This window comes from Rhinolophus hipposideros, assembly GCF_964194185.1.
Source record: "Rhinolophus hipposideros genome assembly, chromosome: 14".
Taxonomy (NCBI): Eukaryota; Metazoa; Chordata; class Mammalia; order Chiroptera; family Rhinolophidae; genus Rhinolophus; species Rhinolophus hipposideros.
This window is the reverse complement of record NC_138060.1, coordinates 61637805-61661602: the sequence shown is the minus strand read 5'-3', so window position 1 is coordinate 61661602 and position 23798 is coordinate 61637805. Positions and strand designations below refer to the sequence as shown.

General features: G+C 48.4%; 3 protein-coding genes and 1 pseudogene across 10 annotated transcripts in view; 3 read left to right on the top strand and 1 right to left on the bottom strand.

Annotated features, from left to right (window-relative positions):
* The window catches only part of IP6K1 (inositol hexakisphosphate kinase 1), a 51567-nt gene extending 31693 nt beyond the window's left edge, over positions 1 to 19874 (top strand). Inside the window, exons 3-6 of the mRNA XM_081073034.1 lie at positions 9610 to 9820; positions 13603 to 13784; positions 15800 to 15975; positions 16510 to 19874. Of these exons, the coding sequence (XP_080929160.1) occupies positions 9610 to 9820; positions 13603 to 13784; positions 15800 to 15975; positions 16510 to 17043 (1103 nt within the window). The 3' untranslated portion in view covers positions 17044 to 19874. The remainder of the gene's footprint in view (positions 1 to 9609; positions 9821 to 13602; positions 13785 to 15799; positions 15976 to 16509) is intronic.
* Positions 82 to 3366, top strand: LOC308507340 (aminoacyl tRNA synthase complex-interacting multifunctional protein 2-like; annotated as a pseudogene). The gene is made up of 3 exons: positions 82 to 129; positions 1833 to 2499; positions 3289 to 3366. The product of its transcript is annotated as an aminoacyl tRNA synthase complex-interacting multifunctional protein 2-like (transcript).
* Positions 19875 to 20192: 318 nt separating the features above from the next.
* On the top strand, positions 20193 to 22888 carry GMPPB (GDP-mannose pyrophosphorylase B). 2 transcript variants are annotated; one of them, XM_081073035.1, is made up of 9 exons: positions 20193 to 20563; positions 20687 to 20767; positions 20839 to 20887; positions 21023 to 21165; positions 21352 to 21510; positions 21596 to 21674; positions 21749 to 21876; positions 21960 to 22142; positions 22225 to 22888. In XM_081073035.1, exons 1-9 carry the CDS (start codon positions 20435 to 20437, stop codon positions 22354 to 22356), a joined length of 1083 nt encoding a protein of 360 aa, XP_080929161.1. In that variant the 5' UTR covers positions 20193 to 20434; the 3' UTR covers positions 22357 to 22888. The 2 variants fall into 2 exon arrangements, with proteins under 2 accessions (XP_080929161.1, XP_080929162.1); XM_081073036.1 differs by having other exon boundaries at positions 20316 to 20563; positions 20691 to 20767; positions 22225 to 22605.
* The window catches only part of RNF123 (ring finger protein 123), a 27624-nt gene continuing 26402 nt past the window's right edge, over positions 22577 to 23798 (bottom strand). For 4 of the 6 annotated variants that reach the window (XM_081073023.1, XM_081073025.1, XM_081073024.1 and 1 more), the window contains 3 exons: positions 23433 to 23575; positions 23001 to 23316; positions 22577 to 22912 (listed from right to left, as the gene is read on the bottom strand). In XM_081073023.1, the coding sequence (XP_080929149.1) occupies positions 22792 to 22912; positions 23001 to 23316; positions 23433 to 23575 (580 nt within the window). In that variant the 3' untranslated portion in view covers positions 22577 to 22791. The remainder of the gene's footprint in view (positions 22913 to 23000; positions 23317 to 23432; positions 23576 to 23798) is intronic. The other 2 variants (XM_081073026.1, XM_081073027.1) reach the window with 1 other exon arrangement.

Here is a 23798-nt window from a genome sequence, read left to right as displayed (position 1 = left end):
TATAATCAATAATGTAAAGATTTTGTAGGGTGTCAGATGGGCACATGTCTCATTAGGGAGACCACTTCATGGACGGTGTGGATGCCTGGCCACTGCGGTGTACACCTGCAGCTGAAGCTGAATAATATTGTACGTCAACTATAATTATGTATGTGTATATATATATATATATATATATATATATATACACACACACACATATATGTATACACACATGTGTATACATATATGTGTAGTCACGGGATGTGGAGTACAGCATAGGGAATAGAGTCAATGGAACTGTAACAGCTGTATATGAGGTCAGAGGGATAGTAGATTGGGGGAGAGGGGTTGCCACTTTGTGAGGGGTGTAAATGTCTAACTATTACATTGTTTTGTACACCTAAAACAAACAAACCAACAAAAAACAGTAACTCCCCATCCTTTTCCCCCTGCCCGAACCCCTGGTAACCTGTGATCTCCTTGCAGTCTCTACAGACTTGCCTATGGTAGCCATTGCAGGTATGTAGAATCCTGTGATTTTGGTCCTTTTGTGTCTGGCTTGTTTCACTTTGCATAATGTTTTCAGGGTCCATCCATCTTGCAGCCTGTATCAGAACTTCATTTCTTTTTATGGCTGAACACTATCCCACTGTAAATATACAGCACATTTGGTTTATCCATTCACCTGTTGGGGAGCACACACCTTGAGTTGTTTCCACCTTTTGGCTATTGTGAATAATGCTTCTGTGACTATTAGCTTACCAGTATCTGTTAGTGTCTCTGTTTTCAGTTCTTTTGGGTGTATCCCTGGGAGTGGAATTTCTGGATAATATGGTAATTCTGTGTTTAACTTTTTGAAGATCCGTCAAACTGTTTTCTATAGTGGCTGTACCATTTGACAGCAGTGTTCTACTTCTCCACACCCTTGTCAACACTTACTTTCCATTAAAAAAAAACACTATTACAGCCATCCTAGTAGGTGTGAAGTGGTGTCTCATCGTGCTTTTGATGTGCATTTCCCTAATGACTGACCATGTTGATGTGCTTAGTGGCCGTTTGTTTATCTTCTATGGAGAAATGTCTGCCTAAGTCCTTGGTGCAGTTTTGTACTGGATGGTTTGTCTGCTGCTGTTTTCAAAACAGGATCCAAAGAATATTGAATTTGGAAGAATAAATATTCTAAGGCTGCAAAATAAGAGAAAAGTCAGAGTCAAACACACTGCCGTCTCTTAAGCGGCTGAGAAACAACAGTTGCAAGTGCTTTATAAATGCAGCTTCAGCCGCTTGCTTGTCTGCACTCAACACCTCCGTGGCCAAACCTTTTGCTATAAATATGCCAAAACCAGAACGAGAACTCTGCTGCTAAGGAGAAAACCTCTGAAAAGGGCGTTGAGCCCGGCTCCAGAGGAATGTTTTCTAAGTCACAGCCCCCAGATTCAGGACAAGTTGGGGTCTCCAGGTGCCTCCCGGGGAAGGAGTGCCAGTCATAGCACTGGTTCAGTTCCCCCACACTTCTCTCAGACCGGTGGACAGAGGTCTTTAAAAACCATAGCAAATCCTGAGTACTTGATTTTCTGTCCTCCAGCTGCGTTTTTATTAGAAAAGAATAAATACACTTTTTCAAAAGTAACAATTCAGTTAAACTAAAATCGATCCCTTCTTTTTAAGCTCAATTTATTCAAAGAAAATGGAAGATATTATTGGTCCAGTTCATGTATTTCAAAGACCAGCAGTATAGGATTTTTACCTTTTATTTTGAAATACATTGAAAATTACAGAAAAGTTGCAAAAATAACAGCCTTCCCATAAGCCCAGCTTCCTCTGATGCTCCCACAACACTGACATACCAGGTAAAGCCCTGTCACAGGGCAGCACGCCTCTCCGCAGAGAGCTCCCCCTCTGCGTGACCGGCTCCCCAGCGTGCACGGCAGGACCGGCAGGACTGGCAGCCCTGTGCAGGAAGAGTCTGACCCAGCCCTTCGAGCTTTTGAGTCCCGCCAAGGTGATATTTTAAAATGTCTTTATGAATTGAAAGCTGTGGTTGATGGTCTTACCAAGACATTCAGATGCCAGATGCGGACTTGGCTGTAACCCACATAATGCCAGCTGATGAGCCCACTGGTTTATTGCCCAGTGCATCGGACTTAACTTCAGTGCTTGGAAAGGATTCCAGGCACTGAAGACATGGTGATCGATGCAGACCCCGCCTCCCCTGCCCTCCCGGTACCAGCTGCTGTCACCACCGCGGGGTCCTGTCGTCCACTGAGGACAGGCATTCAGCAGTCAGGAGCATGCCAGCAAACCTTCTCAGGTGCTTAGGCGAGCAGACTGAAAACAGCCCCTTCATGAAAATCAGCTGTGTTTTACTTTAATTTGGAAGAGTGTGCCAAAGACTCAAATGAAGCTCAGTGTCCAAATGATGTGTCCCATTTGAAGGAGAAGGGAACATTGCATGTTTTGTTCTCTCTGTTTGGCCAGAAGCATATTGCTGTGAATTTAACCCGCATAACTAGCTGGGTAGATAGAGCTTTTTCTTTTTCTTTTTTTAAAAGAGTTTTTATTGGGGAAGGGGAGTAGGACTTTATTTGGGAACAGTGTATACTTCCAGGACTTCTTCCAAGTCAAGTTGTGTCCTTTCAATCTTAGTTGTGGAGGACGCAGCTCAGCTCCAAGTCCAGTCGCCGTTCAGGGGACACAGCCCACCATCCCTTGCAGGAGTCGAGGTATCGAACCTGCAACCTTGTGGTTGAGAGCCCACAGGCCCATATGGGAATCGAACCGGCAGCCTTCAGAGTTAGGAGCTCGGAGCTCCAACCACCTGAGCCACCGGGCCGGCTCCCTGAAAGAGCTATTTTTCAGCTAAAAGAGGGAAGCAGTAGGTGGCTAGATGGCTCAGTTAGTTAGAGCGCAAGCTCTGAACAACAGGGTTGCCAGTTCGATTCCTGCATGGGTCAGTGAGATGTGCCCTCCACAACTAGATTAAAGACAACGAGCTGCTGCTGAGCTTCCGGAGGGACGGAGGGGGCCGGATGGCTCAGTTGGTTAGAGCACAGGCTTTAAACAACAAGGTTGCCGGTTCAATTCCCGCATGGGATGGTGGGTTGCACTCCCTGCAACTAAGATTGAAAATGGTGACTGGACTTGGTGCTGAGCTGCGCCCTCCACAACTAGACTGAAGAACAATGACTTGGAGCTGATGGGCCCTGGAGAAACACACTGTTCCCTGATATTCCCCAATTTTTTTTAAAAAAGAGGAAAGCAGTGAAGCAAAGGCCACCGAGCTTCTTGAATTCCGCTCCTGGGCAGAGCCGCCGGCCTGTGGGAAGGACCTCCCGGTGGCAGGTGTGCTGGGCTCTGCATCAGCAGGGCGGGGCTGCGGTGTGAGGGGCCAGCTGCAGAAGTGGGTGAGGGCCTGGGAAAACCCGGTCCCTCTTACCACTGCCTTCCCGCTCCTTAAGTGAGTTTCAGTAACTGATTTTAAAGAGTTTTGATCTTAAGCATGGTGCCATTTCATGCCTATTGATGGTAAAGGGACTTATTCTGAAAACAAAGTCTTTATTTAAGCCAGTTGTCGAGTATCAATATAAGCATCATATTAAAAAACACATAACTATAGTACAATTTATGGTTACTAAAACCAGGAAATGAACATTGATATAATACTATTAACTGATCTGTACACTGTATTCAAATTTAGGTAGTTTTCCCACTTACGTCCTTTTTCTGGCCCAGGAGATCACGTTGTATTTATTTAGTCTTCCTTAGTCTCTTCCAGTCTGGAACAGTTTCTTAGTCTTTCTTTTTCTTTCACGACCTGGACACTGTCAAAGAGTACTAGCAGGTGTTTTATAGACTGTCCTTGAATTTGGATGTCTTCTATTTCCTCACGATTAGATTGAGGTGATATATTTTGGGCTATAGAAGTGACCCAGTGACCTCCTAAGTTCATCACGTCATGAGGTACGTGTCTAGTTACTGGTGAGTTAACTTGGGTCACCTGATTAGGGTGGTGACTACCAGGCTTCCCCACTGCGAAGCTTCTATTTCTCACATTGTAATTAATGAATATCTTAGGGGAGACACTTTGAGACTCTCTAAATATCCTGCTTCTTATCATGCTTTAGCCCACTAATTTTAGAATCCGTCAGTGGTTCTTGCCTGTAGCAATTATTACTGTGTTACATGCCTAATGGTGACTTATGTTTCCATTATTCCTTCTATATTTACTAATTAAAAGGAATTACAGTTCTATAAGGAAGAATTATTCCTTCTCATCCATTAGTCAATATGGACTTACGGATATTTTATTCCTCAAATCATTTTAGATTTGGCCACTGGCACTGCTTTACATGAACTCTTGTGTACTTGGGACATATACCCCCTCATTTTTCACTACTTTTTTACTTTCAGTTACCACAAGATGCTCCAGGCTCATTTTGTATTTTTCCTGTCCCCAATGAAGGAACCATTCGTTTCTCCAAGGAGCACTGCCTCCTTTTATTGTAGGAATAGTATTTAGAAAAACTGAGATGTTGGCACTAGGTGTACTGAGTACTACTGGAATATCATTGCTTTTAGGCTCTTTCAGCAGACAGGTCTAGAAAATACACGTAGATGCACTAACCCATATATATATACATACACACAGGTCGCTTTATTGCCAGAAGCACAGGTGTTTTAAAATTCAACCGAGCTAAGGAAAAATGTCAGTAATATTCTATATTTTGGCAATGGGTTTGAAGAGGGATTTTCATTGATTTAGTATGACCAGCTACAGTCATCAAGTGTCACAGCTTGTAGTACTAAGTGGGAAGTCCCAGGCTTCTGTGTGCTTCTGTAGAACTTTGCTGCGTTCATTTACCAAGTATTTACTGAGCGTCTGCTAGATGCTAGGCCCTGTGCTCATCGTGTAAAAGACAAGAAGCTCCATACCATCAGGGAGCTTAGGCACATGCTCATGTGAGAAACAGAGTAAGCAAACATGGACAGAATAATTACAGACTGTGATGAAGTGCTCTGAAGAAACTACGTAAGCTTCTGTAATGGAAACGGCTCAGGCTTCCAGGACACTTGATAAAAGGTGAACAGAGAAGGAGTATCTGGGGAGACTTGAGGAGTGAAGGATGAGGAGCAGCTGTGGGCACAGGACAATGGAAGGAACATTCCAAGCATAAGCAAAAGTCCTGAGGTAAAAAATAAAAATTAAAAAAAATTGGGTATTCTAAAAATTAATCTCTTTTTGCTAATTAAGAGTTAAGAAACAATCTGATTCAAAAATTGTCAGAGGACTTCAATATTTCTCCAGAGAAGATGCACAAGTGGCTGATAAGCACATGAAAAGACGCTCAGCATCATTAGTCATTCGGGAAATGCGACTCAGCACCACAGTGAGAGAGCACTTCCCACCTACTAGGACTGCTGTTATTATAGAAAGGAAGGAAGGGGAGACAGACAAGTGTTGGCAAGGGTGTGGAGAAGTAGAACACTGCTGGTAAGACTGTCAAATGGTACAGCCATTTGTGAAAACAGTTTGACGATCCTCAAAAAATTAAATACAGAATTACCATATTATCCAGCAGTTCCACTCCCGGGGATGTACCCAAAAGAACTGAAAACAGAGACACTAACAGATACTGACTGGTAGTCACAAAAGTATTATTCACAATAGCCAAAAGGTGGAAACAACGCAAGTATGTGCTCCCCCACCGATGAATTGTTAAACCAAATGTGCTGTATATTTACAGTGGAATAGTATTCAACCATAAAAAGAAATGAAGTTCTGATACAGGCTGCAAGATGGATGGACCCTGAAAACATTATGCTAAGTGAAACAAGCCAGACACAAAAGGACCAAAATCACAGTGTTGTTCCACATATATGCAATAGCTACCATAAGCAAGTCTGTAGAGACTGCAAGGAGATCAGAGGTTACCAGGGGTTCAGGCAGGGGGAAATGGATGGGGAATTACTATTTAATGGGTACAGAGCTTTAGTTTGAGGCAATGAGAAAGTTCCGGAAATAGATAATAATGGCTATACAATATTGTGAATGTACTTAATGCCACTGAATTGTACTTCTTAAAATGGTTAAACTGACAAATTTATGTTATATATGTATATCTGTTTAAACTAATCTTATAAATGCCAGGAAAATGAGGGCTTATATTAGATGAATTAAAAGACCATTAATTTTTATTTTCCTACCTGCATTCTGCCTAGGTGTGAGTAATGAGGTAAAAAAATGTCAGGATTAAAAATATTTTTTTTCTAAAGCTCGTGGTAGATTGCATAGCTTATTTAATTACCAAATCTCACTTACTCTTGGAGGGAGCTAGCTACTTCCTGGCCTACCCACAGCATAGCCATTTCTGCCCTGATCAGAGGTGCTGGCTGTGTGTCTGCCAGCGTTATACTCAGTGGTATGTGCTTACGGAGAATTATATGTTTCCAGGTTAGCTTTAGGTGACCTTGCAAGAAGAAAAAAGCTCATTGTAAAAGGAGAGAATGCTACAATTGACTATATAGCATTTAAAATATTTATATATCAAAATATACCTTTAAAGAAAATAAAGAGATAAAAATATTTACACATATAGCAGACCAAGCATTAGTTTCCCGGAAAAAAAAATATATGTACATTTTTTGTATGTGTGTAAATTTATGGAAATCAATAAGAAAAAGTTCAGTAGAAAAATGAGCAAAAATAAAGTCAATGAAAACCAATGACCGAAGGCTGATTCTTTGAAAGTACAATAAAATTGATAAATCTCTAGCCAGCCTGATAAAAAAAAGAGAAGACATCAATTTCCAATATCAGAAATGATAGCTGTATCATCACAGATTCTACTGATATTTAAGATAAAAGAATATTATGAACAACTTTATGACAAATAAATTCTACAACTTAGATGAGATAGACAGTTTCTTTAAAGACACAAACTATGAAAACTCACTCAAGAAGAAAGGAATAACCAAAATAGCCCTATCTGTTAAACAAATTGAAATTGGATTTTAATGCATTCTAGCAAAGAAAACTCCAGGCCCACACCGCAATTATACCAAATGTTTAAGAAAGAAATAGTGCCAGTTCTACACAAACTTTTCCAAAAAATTGAAAAGGAGTATGTCCCAACTCTAAGTCCATTACAAGAAAATAAATATTCTTAAGAACCTAGATGTTAAAAATTTGAACAAAATTTTAGCCGGTTGAATCCAGTAATATATTAAAAAGATAATATGTGGGCCGGCCCAGTGGCTCAGGTGGTTGGAGCTCCGTGCTCCTGGCTCCAGAGGCTGCTGGTTCGATTCCCACATGGGCCAGTGGGCTCTCGGCCACAGGGTTGCCAGTTCGGCTCCTCAGGTCCCGCAAGGGATGGAGGGCAGCGCCCCCTGCAACTGGGATTGAACATGGCACCTTGAGCTGAGCTGCCTCCCGGATGGCTCACTTGTTGGTTGGAGCATGTCCTCTCAACCACAAGGTTGCGGGTTCAATTCCTCGAGTCCCGCAAGGGATGGTGGGCAGCGCCCCCTGCAACTAAGATTGAACATGGCACCTTGAGCTGAGTTGCCGCTGAGCTCCTGGGCAGCCAGATGGCTCAGTTGGTTGGAGAGCGTCCTCTCAACCACAGGGTTGCTGGTTCGACTCCCGCAAGGGATGGCGGGCTGCACCCCCTGCAACTAATAACGGCAGCTGGACCTGGAGTTGAGCTGTGCCCTCCACAACTAGGACTGAGGGAACAGCAACTTGGGGCTGGGCGGCACTCTCCACAACTAAGATTGAAGGGACAACTTGACTTGGAAAAAAGGACCTGGAGGTGCACACTGTTCCCCAATAAAGTCCTGTTCCCCTTCCCCAATAAAGTCTTTAAAAAAAACAAAAGATAATATGTCATGACCAAGTAGAGTTGATAAGAGTCATGCAGGGTAGGTTGCAAGTAGGTTTAACATTCAAAAGCTAAAATGTAATTTACCATATTAATAACCTAAAAAAAAAACCCATGGGATTATCTTCATAGATGCAGAAAAAGCATTTGACGGCATCCAGTATTCATTCTTGATAAGACAACAATAAAACTCAGCAAACTAGAAATAGAAGGAAACGTCCTCAACTTGATAGAGGATATCTATGAAAAACCTACAGCTAGCATCATACTTAATGATCAAAGATTACTTTCCCCACAAGATTAAGAACAAGACAGAGGTATCATGCTCACCACTTCCAGTCATTTTACTGGAGGATCTGGCCAGTACAGTTAGGCAAGAAAATGAAGTGATAAAAAGCATCCAAGTTGGAAAGAAGTGAAACTGTCTTTATTTGCAGACACCATAGAATTCTGTCTTCAGCCAAACTATCAATGAATTATTGGAGTAGAGTGAAGTCCTGCAAAGGACTCAGAAAATGACTTCTTAAACACCCTTTCTTAGGAAGTTACTTGAAGATGTTTTCCACTCAAATAAGGAGTAAACCAAGAGCTGGGAGAAGTAGAGGATCATGGAAGATGGTTTTCACTCTGGTTAGTTACAGCAGGGAGAGGCCCAGCACAGAAGCTGTGTGGCCAGCCTGGAGGACACTAGATCAGAGCATGAGGGGGTGCCCAGGAGACAAAGAAGAATGTAGACCAGAGGGCACTTAGGCTTGAACAGAATTGAGACTCTGGTAAAGACAGACAAGAAGTTACAAAGGCAAAGACCTATAGGAGAAGCAGCCACCTGTGTAAGAAAGGCAGCGTACCGAAGTAAGTGAAGGCTACTAAAATGAGGCATATGTCTGAGCAAAGCAATGGGAATGTGAGAAAAAGAGTCCTTTTTTTTCTAATTTTCAGACTGTAGAAACAATTTTGCATACCAAGAGTGAGAAATGTAGCTGACAGAAGGTTAGACATGGAAGTTAGACAAAAGGCAGGCCAGACCTTTTTAAAAAACAAACAAAACCCTCCTCTTTGAGTTAGGTTTCAAGACCTTGTGTTTTAACTGCTTTGGTAATGATCCAGAAGAAACTATGAACAACCTGCTTGATAAAAATGGACACATCAACTGTTTTGCATGAGTACAGCGTGGAAAATACAAAGCTGTGCCAACTTCGGAATGCTGGGGGTTTGAAGAATGGAAGTTGTGTCTGGTGAGGTTAGAAAAGCCTGATGCTCAGTGTGGGCAGAAGACATACTTTTGGGACTGCTTGGAGGGGAAGAAGTCTTGATGTCTCTTTCTCTCTAGGTGACACTGTCAGGCAGAAAACAACCCAGATCTAGAGGAGGAAACAGGAAATGGCAGTAGCATAGGGCAGTTAAATAAGTAGAGGGTTAAATTATGTCAGGTTTGGATGTCACTGAGGCACACAGTTCTTTGAATGGTACAGAAGTCAGTATTGAAAGTGAGAGAGCCAGATAAGAGAATGGGAAATAAATATAGATTTATCCAAGATCAAAAGTAAGTAGCAGACTTAGAGTGGGGTTGAGTGGTCAGCTGTCTTCTGGAAAGATGTCTGCTGGTCACTGTTCCTACATTGACCTACAGTTTGCTCAGGGCAGGTGACGTCTGTGTGCTGGGAGCAGCCAATGCCAGCAGTCTGTGCTGCGTGGACCCAGCCTGTGGGGACATATGTTGACTGGCTGCCTTTTTTTCCAACAGGTGTGGTGTCTGTCTGTTTTGAGGGGGACAGTGATGGTTACATCAACTTAGTGGCCTACCCTTATGTGGAAAGTGAAACTGTGGAGCAGGATGACACACCAGAGCGGGAGCAACCTCGACGCAAGCACTCCCGCCGGAGCCTGCATCGGTCAAGCAGTGGCAGTGACCACAAGGAGGAGAAAGCCAGCCTGTCCATTGAGACCTCTGAGAGGTGAGGGGTGGTGAGCAGGGCTGAAGGGGGTGTTGGTCCTGTCAGCACAAATGCTCAAGAAGTGTCTAGAGTCCTGACATATCATGCATGGGGAAGTAGGGCCCAAGTGTGGGGGAAGGTGGCTGGTGTTCTTGGGCTACTCACACAGATGTGGCCTGTGTCCTGTATCATTTCACCTCAGTGACGCCTCCTTCTGAGTATGGCTGTCGTTGGTTAAGAGAATGAAGCTCTCTGAGCCCTTGGGAAGCGAGAGCTCCCTGTGCCCTCCAGCTTTGTTAGGTCTTATATCCCCAAGACAGGTCAAAGTGCACTGGCCCATGTTGAGGCTGCAGCTGCTTTCTGACCTGCAGGATGTCAGAGCCCAAGGGCAATGAGAGGCCATCCAGACGCGTTCTTGAAGGGCTTTGGTGTCAGACTTTCTCTTAGACTCTGACGTCTGCTGTTAACCCTTTCCCTGGATCTAAAATCGAGTTTATTGCATTGTAAGTGAATTTTTGTAGATTAGGAAAATAGTCTACAAAGAATTATGTTTTTTGATATTTCCTGCAAAAAAATGTAAACTCCCACTAGGGTAGCTATAATCAGAAGGACAGAGAAAAGTGCTGATGAGAATGGAACCTTCCTACATTGCTGATGGGAATGTAAAGTAGTACAGCCACTCTGGAAAACGATTATTAGTTCTTCAAAAAGTGAAACCCAGCAATTCCACTCCGAGGTATAAACCCAAGAGAGTTGAAGAAATATATTCACACTTAAAACTTGTACACAAATGTTCATAGCAGCATTATTCCTAACAGGCCAAAAGTGGAAACAACCCAGGGGTCTGTCACCGGTGAATGGATAAATGTGGTCTATCCATATAATAGACAATGGTCTATCAGCTTAAAAAGGATTGGAATACTGATATACAGTACCTCATAGATGAATCTTGAAAACATGCTCGGTGAAAGAGGCCAGGCACAAAAATCCACTTGTCTGATTCCACGTATGTGAAATGTTCAGAATAAGCCGAGCCACAGAGACAGAAAGTGTGTTAATGGGTACCCAGGACTCAGGAGGGGATGCGGGGATGGGACGCTACTGCTCATGAGGTTTGGTTTGGGGGTGATGAAAATGTCCGAAAAATTAGACAGTGGTGATGTTTCACAACCTTGTGGATATGCTAAAAAACACGGAATTATACAAAAAAAAAAAAATGAAAGGAATGTAAACTAAAAATAATGTGAGCTTCCTGAAACAAAGTGAAATCAAAATTGTATGATTATGTTATGTTTAATTTCACTCAAAAATAAGTTTCGGTGACTAGGCTGCTCGGTGACCTGACTTAGTTGGCACTGGACTGTTCTTACATGTGGCAGCACACAGTTTATCTCCGACATCAGATCGGTTCAGCCACACCTGCTGTACCCCTTGCTCCTGTGGCTCAAGGGCACGGGGGCATTCCCGCTCTCCTCACTCCCTTTGATGAAGGGAGCACAGAACCCCAGGGACTGGCTGAGTGTGTGATGTCTCACTTCCTGTGTCCTCAGTTGGGGTCCTTTGTGGCCAGGCCTGCATCTCTGATGTCAAGAGAGGCCTTCATCTCAGCGTCGTAGTAAGGAGGGTCTCCCGATGGTGAACATTCTTGTGGAAAGTGGACACCAGCCTGCAGAAGCACAGCTTCCAGGGCTTTCCTTTCATTCCCCAAGGGGCTTCTGTGTAACTGATAATTGTGGGAGCTAAAGTCAGTCAGTCAGGTGACAAGGAGTGTTGCCCAGGTCCATAGCTGGCAGTGGATGCTGCTCTCAACAGCTCTTTGGAGAGGGTTTTCCACAAGCACAGAAGTTATTTCACACGTCACCTAGTGAAAAGCCAGTGAACACCGAATCCCATCAGGTCTGCCCATGCCCAGGTTCAAGGCCCTGCTCTGAAGGTGACAGTTCTATCTGCAGTGACCAGACTTTGTTTGGCTTGTTAGCAGAGTCTCTTAAGTCGCTCCCAGGAGTGGAGCTTGTTTCCTCCCCAGGACCAGGGCTGCAAGCAAGGGTGATGCCAAGTGTCCCATCTAGGCACAGAGAACTTATTTGGGTTTACTTGCAAATAAGTCAACCTTGCTGTTTTTTAAAGGGGGTCATGAAAAGGCATCCATGAATGGCCTCAGCAGTGCCCTCTCCAGAAGACAATGGGAGTTTTGTCATGCCGAGAGGCCCTGGCCGGCTCCTCTACTTCCAGTTACAGGGAAATGGGATCTCTGCCAGGGCCTCTTAGCCAGGGTCGCCCAGGCTGCCCAGTAGCACCCTGTTGGGGAGTGTCAGCATTTCTGGCCACACTACCCTGTGGTTACCTCAACTCTGACTTATTCCATACCTAGAGGAGAGGCCAGCAGTTCTGGAGAGGAGAGGGGCATTGGCATTGCTGCAGCTCTCCGTCTCTGTTCCAAGCGCAGACGTGCGCTGCCATTTCCAGGGCACGTGGCGTCGCCAGCGCTCTGCTTCTCTTTGCTTAGTGTGAGAAACCGCATTGCAAGTTACTTCAAGCAAAGGCTTTTATGTTGGGGCAAAAATGAAGTTGTGGTAAAGTTCTAATATGTTCAATTAGATTCATCTTCTCACCACAACCTCTTTGTGGTTTGACTTATTTCTGAAGTAAAGCTCCCTTACTTTAGACAGCTTCATGCCTTCCACAGGTGCAAACGTCAGCCACTGAGAAACACAGGTTCCTTGGGGCCTGCTCTTTTTTCTTTGATGTTTTCCTTTTTCTTCCAGGCCTCATACAAAGGCAGGCAGACGTTCATAAACATGATGTCGGCGTCTGCTTTCTTTAAGTCTTCTTAAAGGTTCTGTTCTAGATGTCACGGACTCTAAAAGGATAGTTACTCATGTCCTCGACAGTGGCTTCCAGTGCTCCACTCTGTTTAAGTGTGACTGCATGCTCATCAATATCTATAGTTTTTTAAATTGTGGTAAAATACACATAGCATAAAATGTACATTTTCTCATTTCCCAGCATACAGTTAGCATTCACATTGATGTGCAGCCATTACCTCTGTCCATTTCCAGAACGACCTCATTATCCCCAGAGAAGGTCTGTGTATTAAACAGTTAACTCTGTACTTCTCCCCGCCCCAACCCTTGGCAACTGCTATTCTACTTTCTGTCTCTGAACTTGCAGTTACCTCATGAGTGGAATCATACAATATTTTTCCTTTTGTGTGTTGTTGCTTATTTCACTTAAATGAAAGCATGGTTCATTTAGGTTGTAACATGTATCAGAATTTCATTCCTTTTTATAGCTGAATACTGTTCCATTGTATCCATGTACCATGTTTTGTTTGTCGGTTCATCCACTGATGGACACTTGGGTTGTTCCCAGCTCTTGTTTACTGTAATGCTGCTGTGAACATTAGTGTAAAGTATCTGAGTTTCTGTTCTCGGTTCTTTCAGGCATTTGTTGGATCATGTGATAATTCCATTTCACTTTTTGAGGAAGTGCCGGACTTCCACAGTGGGGTACCTTTTCACGTTCCCACCAACAGTGTATGAGGGTTCCAGTTTCTCCACCTCTTCCAACACTTGTTTCATTTTGTTCTCATAATAGCCTCCCCAATGGATGTGAAATGGTATCTTGATCACATAATTTAATGCAAAGAATTCTTTTTTGGAGACACAAATTTCACTAATCTGATTTACTCACTTTTATGTGCTCATGCATGCGGGGCCACCATGTCACCCACCCTGTGCAGTGAGATCCCAGAGGGTGACTTGTCTGAGCCCATTAGCCATGTGTATGTTCTTCCCCCTTAGTTCCCAGGAGGCAAAGAGTCCAAAGGTGGAGCTACACAGCCACTCGGAAGTCCCTTTCCAGATGCTAGATGGCAACAGCGGTGTGAGTTCTGAGAAGATTAGCCACAACCCCTGGAGCCTGCGCTGTCACAAGCAGCAGCTGAGCCGAATGCGCTCTGAGTCTAAGGACCGAAAGCTCTACAGTATCCTTATCACAGCTCCTCAGCAGTGTCTGCTTCTGGGATCACGGGCCCTGCGTCAGGGCCCTCTCTGCTCAGTCCTCTCATTCTCAGCTTCCTTTTTCATAGGTTCTTCTTTCTCGTCCTCCTTCCTTTCATCAGCATGTTGTTGTTTTTCTGCCTTTGGGGACTCTTAAAACTGAATCTATAACTTGACAGTCTAGAAGAGCGCTGTCCAATAGAACCTTTTGGGACAATGGAAATATTCCGTATCTGTGCTTTTTCTCAGTATGGTAGACACTAGCCACACTGAGTATAGAAAATGTGGCTGCTGTGACTTGAGATATTGAATTCTAAATTTTTAATAATTAAAATTGAAATTGAAATCACCAGATGTGGCTAGTGGCTACCAGATTTATCAGTGCATGTCTAGGCTCGGGTGGGGGTGTATGTGCGCATGTGCATTTCTCCCCTCCCAGAAGATAATTAAAAAGTAATATGTTTGGTTTTGGTGTGTTTTTTTGTTTGTTTGTTTAAACACCATACCTATACAATGTAAAATAGTTTCAAGATGTTAAAGGTAAAAAAGTATTATGAAATCGGTATCTTTATAATCATTTAGTTTTGCAGCAGTAGACAATAAATAACCAATACTTACTGAGAAACTGAGGCGGGAATCTGCTGAGTACTTCATGTGTACTCAGTTTTCGTAACAGTCTTTTGAGGGAGGAACTGTTATGATTCCCATCTTTAGATGAAGAAAGGGAAGCACAGGGGTAAGTATTGTGCCCAGAGCCAGTGAGTGGGCAAGATTCAAGAGCCCATGCTCTCAGGCACTGAGATCTTTCCGCAGCCTTCCTTAAGTTTTATTGTCACTTATGTATAGGTTATAGCAGGCAATGAGATTAATTAAAGGCCAAATTGAATGGTTTTCTGTAAGTTATTTTTAAAAAGAATTAGCAGGTGTGAAAACATTCATCATCAGAGTGATGTTGAGTGGCTTATCGTTCCCAGATGTGGGCTGTGGTTCAGGTTGTGTGAGCCCCAGTGACTTTTGGCAGACATGTGATACGCCTGTACTTTATCCAAGATTGTTGCAGACAGTCGATCTAGGTGAAGACACAGATATAAATGACAGGAGGCCAGGACCATAGAGCTGTTTTGAGCAGAAGGTCCTAGAAGTACTAAGGGATAAGCTTTAAACATATAGTCCAGTAGTTTGAAATTAAGTCAGAAAATGACAAAATAGAAATTTAAACCAGCTTTTTCTGAGATTCCCATTTGGGAATGTTAAATCTGATTTTTCCTATTTGTAGTAGTGCTGCAAAGATGTCTTCCTTACGTCTTAGGCCTGGGTGAGGCACTGGCTTGAGTGGGGCCTTGGTTTACTGATGGTGCCAGGGATGTATGTGAATCTGCCAAATCTTCTTTAGTTTGTGTATGTCTACAGGACAGATCTAAAGAATAAAATTTAAATGATGACATCAATAGATGTGGCCTATCCATACAGTGGAATATTAGCCATAAAACAGAATGAAATTTTGTCACATGCTACAATATGGATGAACCTTGAAATAGCCAGACACAAACAGACAAATATTATATGATTCCACTTATAAGAACCACCTAGAATAGGCAGATTCATAGAGACAGAAAGTAGATTTGTGGTTATCGGGCTAGGGGGCGTGGGGGCAGGGATGGGAGTTAGTGTTTAATGTGCATAGTTTCTGTTTTCTGTTTGGGAAGTAGAAAATTCTGGAGATGGATGGTGGTGATGGTTGCACAGCAGTGTGAATTTACTTAATGCTGCTGAACTGTCCATTTCAAAATGCTTAAGGGGAAATTTTATATCTATTTTAGCACAGTAACAATTTTTTTTAGCGAAGTAATAAGCCAGTGGCATGAACTCTACATTTTACTGAGGTAGAATTCAGATTGCATTAGATGAGAATACCCCCTTTTACAGAAAAACTTGCTTGCACTTTCCTGGCTGCGGCTGCTGGCGAGTGTGGTTGTTATTGTCCTTGACTGTGGCCCAGAGTTCCTCCTGCTGGAGAACGTGGTGCATCACTTCAAGTACCCCTGTGTGCTGGACTTGAAGATGGGTACCCGACAGCACGGTGATGACGCTTCAGCTGAGAAGGCAGCTCGGCAGATGAGGAAGTGTGAGCAGAGTACGTCAGCCACGCTGGGTGTCAGGGTCTGTGGTATGCAGGTGAGTCGCCCCTGGTCTGGTGAGCGCCGGCGTGCTGCTGCTTGCGTGTTTTCAGCTGCCCATGTACCTGTCTGCTACCACGCCAAGTGCCCTTGCCTACGTTGGTCCCGAATCTCCTCCAAGAGTGGCGTCCCTCACCGGGTGCCAAGTGCATCCTTATAAGTATGTTCCTTGAGCTCTCTTGTCCTTACCTGGTGACCTTGGTCTGGGCTCCAGGTACAGAGCTGCTGTGGGCACCTGTTGCCTTGATATTGTCAGTCAGATGTTCTTCGTTTGAGTCCAGCTGGGCCCTCGGGCAACTTGGAGAAGGGCTTCAGAGGTGATGGCAGAGAACCTGCAGGCCTGGTCTCTGTTCTCTCCTGGCTTTACCGCAGGAAAACTTCAGGTGAACCTGGCCCACACACCTCAGTGGTGTAGGGGTGAGCAGAAAAGTTCAGGTCGGTCAGTAGTACTTCCCAGATAGTGCTTGCCCAAGGCACTAGGAGGTCACAGCACCTCCTGGCACTCACCCTTGTCTGTCTCCTGGGGTTTCAGGTGTACCAGCTGGACACAGGGCATTACCTCTGCAGGAACAAGTACTATGGCCGTGGGCTCTCCATTGAAGGCTTCCGCAGCGCCCTCTATCAGTACCTGCACAACGGCCTTGATCTGCGGCGTGACCTTTTTGAGCCCGTCCTGAGCAAACTGCGGGGCCTGAAAGCGGTGCTGGAGCGGCAGGCCTCCTACCGCTTCTACTCCAGCTCCCTGCTTGTCATCTATGATGGCAAGGAGTGCCGAGCTGAGTCCTACCTGGACCGCCGGTCTGAGACGCGTCTCAAGCATGTGGACGCAGGGCTGCCTGAGGTGGCATCACCCTGTGGCCCTAGCACCAGCCCCAGCAGCACCAGCCCTGAGGCGGGCCCCTCCTCGCCACCCAAGGTGGATGTGCGCATGATCGACTTTGCACACAGCACGTTCAAGGGCTTCCGGGATGACCCCACCGTGCATGACGGGCCAGACCGAGGCTATGTGTTTGGCCTGGAGAACCTCATCAGCATCATGGAACAGATGCGGGACGAGAACCAGTAGGCCCAGCTCTGGGCCCCCAGCGCCCCTTCCTCTCCACCCGCAGGCAGGGACCATTGATCTGAACTTGCCGTGAGGACACAGACTTGCTTTTAAAGGGTTATATTTCTCTTTGGTGTAAACTAAAAGAAATGTTTTTAGCTGTAGCCTGGAATCCATATATGTAAAGTAAAGGAGGGCAGAACACACATCCTCTCAGCCAGGCTCCTTAGCTCTACAGCTCTGACTGCTGTGTCCAGTCTGACTTAGGAAGGAAGAGGCGCCCCTGGTGGGGTTGGCAGCATGGACAGGGTGCCCTTGGACATTGGTTTCTCTTGCCAAGGTTTTTGGGGTCTGTGACTATAGGGCCCTGCTGGTTGCAGGGTGAAGCTCTGGGCTGATGCAGGGCCCCTCCATGCCCACTCATCCCTTTTCCCTCTTGGGTGCCCATCTCTTGGGGGACATTCTAGTGTGGTGGTTGTCAGCCGCTCTTTGATGCCCCCAAGGCACTACCAGGCCAGCTGCACACAGCTGGACCCATCCTTCTTGGTTCTGACCTTGGCATGAGGCTGGATTTGTGAAGCTGGGCAGAAGTCAGCTTATGGCAGAAGGCAGGCCCTGGAGTCCCCTGGCACTCTTTGGCACTTGAACCTGCTCCTCCTGTCTGCACACCCCAGCCAGCCTTTCTCAACAAGATCTCTTCCTAAGGAGTCTGCACTCTCTTGCCCCACTGAAGGGGGCCCTGCTTACTTGCTGAGGATAGTCAGTGTCCCACCAGGTGGCTCGGCCCAGACAGTATTTGCAGTTCTTGTGCTGTGGTTGGGAGTCCTCTTCCTCTGGCTCGGGCAGCTGTGCTGCCTCTGGTGGGCAGCTCCTCCCGGGGCTGAGGGGCTGTGGTCCGCTGAGGGGCTCAGCTTTCCCCAAGCCAAGCTTCTGGCAGCAGCCCATTGTGAGAAGCTCCTGGCTTGAGAGGGAGAACTTGGCGCATACGGACATTGTCTGTGCCTGGGTGCAGGTGCCCAGATTCTGCTAAGGAGAGTTTTGTCTTACGGTCCTGGGGTCCATCAGTCTGTCCGTTTGTCCATCTGCCAGCCCCTGTCTCTTGGGATCCTTCCCCTGGGGTGTAGCCTTGTTCATTAGTAAATATTGATTTTTCCTTCACACTTTCCTCAGCAAAATATTCTTTCTCATTTCTGAGGTGAGTTTTTGCCCGTGCCCTTCTTCAGCAGGTGCTACCTTTTTACAAAGAACTGGTAGCAAAATGAATTGTAGGAGGTGTTTCCCTGCTGGCCCATCACCCTCTCTGTTGGCCTAGAGTGTGGCCCCTCAACACTGACAGTGTACAGTGAAGGTCCAAAGGGTGGCCCCTTCCTTCCCCATGGTTGTATTTAATTTTTGCTGCCAGCCCTTAATGGTACAGAGACCTGCCACCGCTAACACATGTGGCCTGCCACCACTAACACATGATGACACTGCACTCACCTCCAAGCCTAGGGTCACTGTCATGATCACTTTCGGCACATGTCCGTTTGGGCATTAAAAGTAAGCTTGCCAGTTTGTGTCTGTGAGAGGCCTTGGTAACTGATGGACTAATTTCCTAGTCCTTAGAGATGCAGCCTCACACATCTTTCATGGGCTCCTTGATGGATCTCATCTCTCAGCCCTCTGACCCTGGTGCCAGTGGTGGGCAGGTTCCCATTCCTTGGGGCTGGGAGGGGCAGCTTGCCTGTTTCTGGTCATTAATGACCATCTTCTCTCCTGTACCATTCTGTAGCTTCAGCCATAGGGGCAGTAGCTCTTCATTAGCATAGTCATTGTCTGGCAGGGCAGGGGCTGAGACAAGGTCTGGGGCCACTCGTTATTCCTTGGTTGAACAACTCTCCAGACTGGGGATGTTCCGTGCCTCCTGCGTTCCTGTATTTTGGGGGCAGATGCTGCCCTCTTATGTTCTTCATAGCAAGAGATTTACTTATATTCAGTGTTGTCCTGGCACTAAAAAGCGCAGAGGGCCTGGGATTTGCTGCCTCTCCCCCAAGTCGGGGCCTCTCTCTTGAGCACTTTTTTTGACACTTGAGACCCAGCCCTGTTATCTGGTGGGGTGGTGGGCGTGTGCACAGGCGCACATGCTCTCTGCTGCTACTCTTTCTCACGGTTCTATGCCAGAGCCCTGTCCTTGTCAGGCCCTGCCTTCCTAGCCCCGACTTGGGACCAAAGTGCAACGTGGGATCACGGTTGGGGCACTCAAGTGACCCCTCTTCATAGTGCTTCCCTGGGTCAAGTGACACCAGCCCCTGGGGGGTGGGATCGGGCGGTGCTTAAAGAGAAAGGGGACCAGTGTAGCAATTTGCCAGGGACCCCACCCCTCCCTCACATTGGGGCCTGTGCAGTGGGCGTGGGGACTCCCCTAAGGGGCCAAAGGCCTAGGCTAGTTCAGTAGCACGCTGCTCATTCACTCACACCTGGCCACGTGCACGCCCCCTAGATGCAGATTGCTTTGAACTTGAAAGCTGTTCAATTTGGTTTTGTTTGTGCAGATTTAAAAAATGTTTTAATGAGGAAAAAAATTGGAGAACCCTGGGAAGGACCTGGTTCCTTAGCTTCTCCGAGAACTGTAAGCCCTCGCCTTTGGGTATTGCTTTCTTGCTCCACTTTCCTGTCCACGCCACCGAGGCCTGCCCGGGGATACCACACGTGGCTCCAGCCGCGTCTGGGCGCAGTGAAGTGTTCTCGGGACCTTGCGTGCGGGGGTGGGGTGCTCGGGCCTTGGGCCCAGCCGCCCCTTTCTGTACACCTAGCGCTGCCCGCCCCGCTTGTGTCTAAGGTCGTGTATGTCAATAAAGCCGCTAGAAACTCAGGCTGTATCCGCGTCTTTGTGAACAACCCGCGGCTTCTGGGAGACAGGCCGCCGGCCTCCACGCTCCTCCGCTCCTCCAGCGGCGGGGCCTCCAGGCACCTGGAGGGACGGCAGCCTCGCCTTTGGCGCCAGTTCTGCCTTTGGATCCGCCAATGGCCAGCTGACCCGCGGGCCCGTCGCAGTCCCCATGGCAGCAGGACGCGCTCGGGTTCTCATTGGCTACGTCTGCCGGAGCCACGCCCCAGCGCTCCGACGCCGGCGGCCGTGCCACGTACACGGCAGCCGATTGGCCCGTCTGAGTTCACGTCACCGCCCGACCAGGGCGGGCGTGAGTTCCGGGCCAGCCGCCCTCCATCCGGTGTGGCGTCCTGGTTTGTGGCTGCCCGGGGTCCAGCGTCGGGGTAGACTGGGTGGCCAAGGCAGCTCCAGAGTTGGTCAGTCTGTCAGGTGAAGGACGCAGGGCTGAGACCGGCGGCGGGAGTTAGCGGCAGGGGTCGGCCAGGCGGGCCGCGGACACCTCGGAGCGCGGGTTCAGTCTCCGGCCGACCTCCCGCAGGCGCGATGAAGGCACTGATTTTAGTGGGCGGCTATGGGACGCGCCTGCGGCCGCTGACTCTCAGCATCCCGAAGCCACTGGTGGACTTCTGCAATAAGCCCATCTTGCTGCACCAGGTGGAGGCGCTGGCCGCGGTGAGGCCCGGGGCCGGGGTCGCGGTAGGACGTGGCACGACGAGGGCCGGCTGACGAGTGGGGGCGGGGCACCCCTGCCTCGGGCTAAGCCCGCCTGTTGGGCGGCGCTGTTCTTTCCGGCAGGCAGGCGTGCATCACGTGATTCTGGCGGTGAGCTACATGTCCCAGGTGCTGGAGAAGGAAATGAAGGCGCAGGAGCAGAGGGTGAGGCTTGAGTGCACTCTTGACCCTTTCCCTCAATGCCTGCTCATCCTGACGGGGCTCCTGTCTTTCAGCTAGGAATCCGGATCTCTATGTCCCACGAAGAGGAGCCTTTGGGGACAGGTAAGTAGAGACAGGAGGTCCCTTGGGGAAGGGGAAGGTTTAGGGTTAGGAACGGGGTAAGACCCAGCCTGGATGGGGCCTGGATCCAGGGGCTCAGACCCCTCAGGAAAATGGTGATCTGTTCCCCTCCCCCAGCTGGGCCCCTGGCACTGGCCCGTGACCTTCTCTCTGAGACTGCAGACCCTTTCTTCGTCCTCAACAGTGACGTGATCTGCGATTTCCCTTTCCAAGCCATGGTGCAGTTCCACCGGCACCATGGCCAGGAGGGCTCTATTCTGGTAAGGCCCATGTCTGTCTGCTCCCACACTGCCCCCCCCACCCGCTGTGAAGGCTCCTTTATGTTGTGGGTGCAGGACTGTGCAGTGCGTCTTGAAGCATCTGGGGCACAGCCCCTGAGACTTAGGACAGCATGCATATGAAGGTTCAGGAGCACTGGTCTAAGCCTGAGGTCTCCCTGCACTCAGGTGACCAAAGTGGAGGAACCTTCTAAGTATGGTGTGGTGGTGTGTGAGGCCGACACAGGGCGCATTCACCAGTTCGTGGAGAAGCCGCAGGTGTTTGTGTCCAACAAGATCAACGCAGGCATGTATATCCTGAGTCCTGCCGTGCTGCGGCGCATCCAGGTGTGTAGAAGCAGCTGCTGGGGGGGCTGCGGTAGGGCAGGCCAGCACCACCACGACCCTGCTCACAAGCTGCCCACCCCCACAGCTGCGGCCTACGTCCATTGAGAAGGAGGTCTTCCCTGTCATGGCCAAGGAGGGGCAGCTATTTGCCATGGAGCTGCAGGGTGAGGCAGGGAGGCCACAGGGTGGGGGTGGTCTGTGGCTGGGCTGAGCCCCCTGATCCATTCCCTCCCTACAGGCTTCTGGATGGACATCGGGCAGCCCAAGGATTTCCTCACTGGCATGTGCCTCTTTCTACAGTCACTGCGACAGAAGAAGCCTGAGCAACTGTGCTCAGGCCCTGGCATTGTGGGCAACGTGCTAGTGGTGAGGCCCTTGCCCTGCCCATCATTAACCCCCTCAGTCCTGGGAGACAAATGGCCCACTTGTATTTTCCCCACTGTCCTCAGGACCCAAGTGCCCGCATTGGTCACAACTGCAGCATCGGTCCCAATGTGAGCCTGGGTCCTGGAGTGGTGGTGGAGGACGGCGTGTGCATCCGGCGCTGCACCGTGCTGCGCGACGCCCACATCCGCTCCCATTCCTGGCTCGAGTCCTGCATTGTAGGCTGGCGCTGCCGTGTGGGCCAGTGGGTGAGCCTCTGGGCTGGGCCAGGTGGGGGGAGGGCCAGGGAATGTGCATGCCTCGCTGACGAGACCTGCCCCTCTCCCCGAGGTGCGCATGGAGAACGTGACGGTGCTGGGTGAGGACGTCATAGTTAATGACGAGCTCTACCTCAACGGGGCCAGCGTGCTGCCCCACAAGTCCATTGGCGAGTCTGTGCCGGAGCCTCGCATCATCATGTGAGGCGCTGCTGTGGGGCTGGCTGAGCCACCATTTCCCTGTTGGCAAGCGGAGCACCAGCTTGTCATGTCAGAAGACCCTGGACTCGTTGCCATGTGTCTGGGGAAGCTTGGATGAGGCTGAAGTTGGACATCTGCCTTCTCCTGTGGACATACTCTGCCAGGATCCTTGCTGGGCACACCCCACTAAGTCTACTCCCTCAAGAAGGGCCGGGCCAGGGCTGTATGGAATAATAATTTAATGCTCACTGTGGCCCTGACTGAAAGTCAAGCTCAGGCACAATTAGGGCATGGCTGGACTCCTGGTATGAGGTTACACACAGGCAAGGAGGCTGAATGTGGCGGGAGTGGGGCGAAGGGGCATGAGGAGCTCATAAATAGGGCCCAGCCTGGGTCTGGGTTCAGGGGTGGAGGCTCCAGCTCTGGGGGCTCAGCAGGCCTAGGCAGCCGAGGAAGTGGCACTTGAGTTGGCTGCCTTCTCCCAGTCCTCTACAGACACGATGGTGGCTTTGCAGAAGAAGCAATCCTTGTTGTTCATCAGGTGCTGGTTGATGCAGGCTCTACAACAGGAGGGGTGGGGGTGGCTGTGTATCCCTGTGCCCCCTGTTCCCCCACACCCAGCCTCCTAAGCCCATGGGGCCCACTTACTTGCAGGACTTGTGGCCACAGGGCTGGAACACAGCAGAGATGGGGTGAGCATAGCAGATGGGGCACAAGTCCTCCTCGCTGGTGGGCTGCAGGGAGCAGAGTGTAGGGTGGGCTGGGGTTCGATGCAGGTGGACGCACACTGTGCCTATGTAGTGTGTACCCAGTTGTGCCAACATCTTCAGGTGTGGTGGGTGTGGACCTGTGTCTAGGGCCCTACTCACCAGGGAGGCAGCCGCTGCCTGGGCAGATGCAGAGGTCAGGTGTGCCAGCATCTGTTCCACCTGGGCCAGTTCCTCGGCGCTGATGTAATCTGTGTCTGGGAGACGGTAGGAGGGGTCAGGCCCAGTGTGGCCGTAGAGTACTCCCAGGTGGGAATTCACTCTTCAGACTCCTGGCCCAGCTCCAAACCCCTCTCTTCCCTGATCCACTTACAGCTCTGTAGGGAGAAGCGCTTCTGGTCAGGGGTAGGCAGGGCAGTGCCAGGGGCAGGGGGCTCTGGCTGCCCCAGAAGGTAGCAGATAGAGCGGAGCTGGAAGCAGGGATCGGCCAGGAGCACCGACGTGGCTCTCTCTATCCTAGGTGGGAGAGGGTACATGAATAGTCAGGAGGCTGGGGCCTGTCTGAGAACAGTCATCTATTAGAAGGGTGGGGGTGGTGTGACAATCTAGTCCACCCCATATCCCTACTTCTCACACCCCTCCCCCAAGTTCTAGACCCCGGGAAGAACCCACACAGCCCGGGTACCACGTTAAGGGGCCTCAGGCACCACCAGAAAATAGTGAAAGTCCATCTGCCTCC

Coding starts and splice junctions, on each gene's coding strand:
- GMPPB (XM_081073035.1), top strand. CDS start 20,435: ATGAAGGCACTGATTTTAGTGGGCGGCTATGGGACGCGCCTGCGGCCG. Junction 20,888..21,022: donor AGAGGAGCCTTTGGGGACAG/GTAAGTAGAGAC, acceptor CCCCTCCCCCAG/CTGGGCCCCTGGCACTGGCC. Junction 21,166..21,351: donor GCCAGGAGGGCTCTATTCTG/GTAAGGCCCATG, acceptor CCCTGCACTCAG/GTGACCAAAGTGGAGGAACC.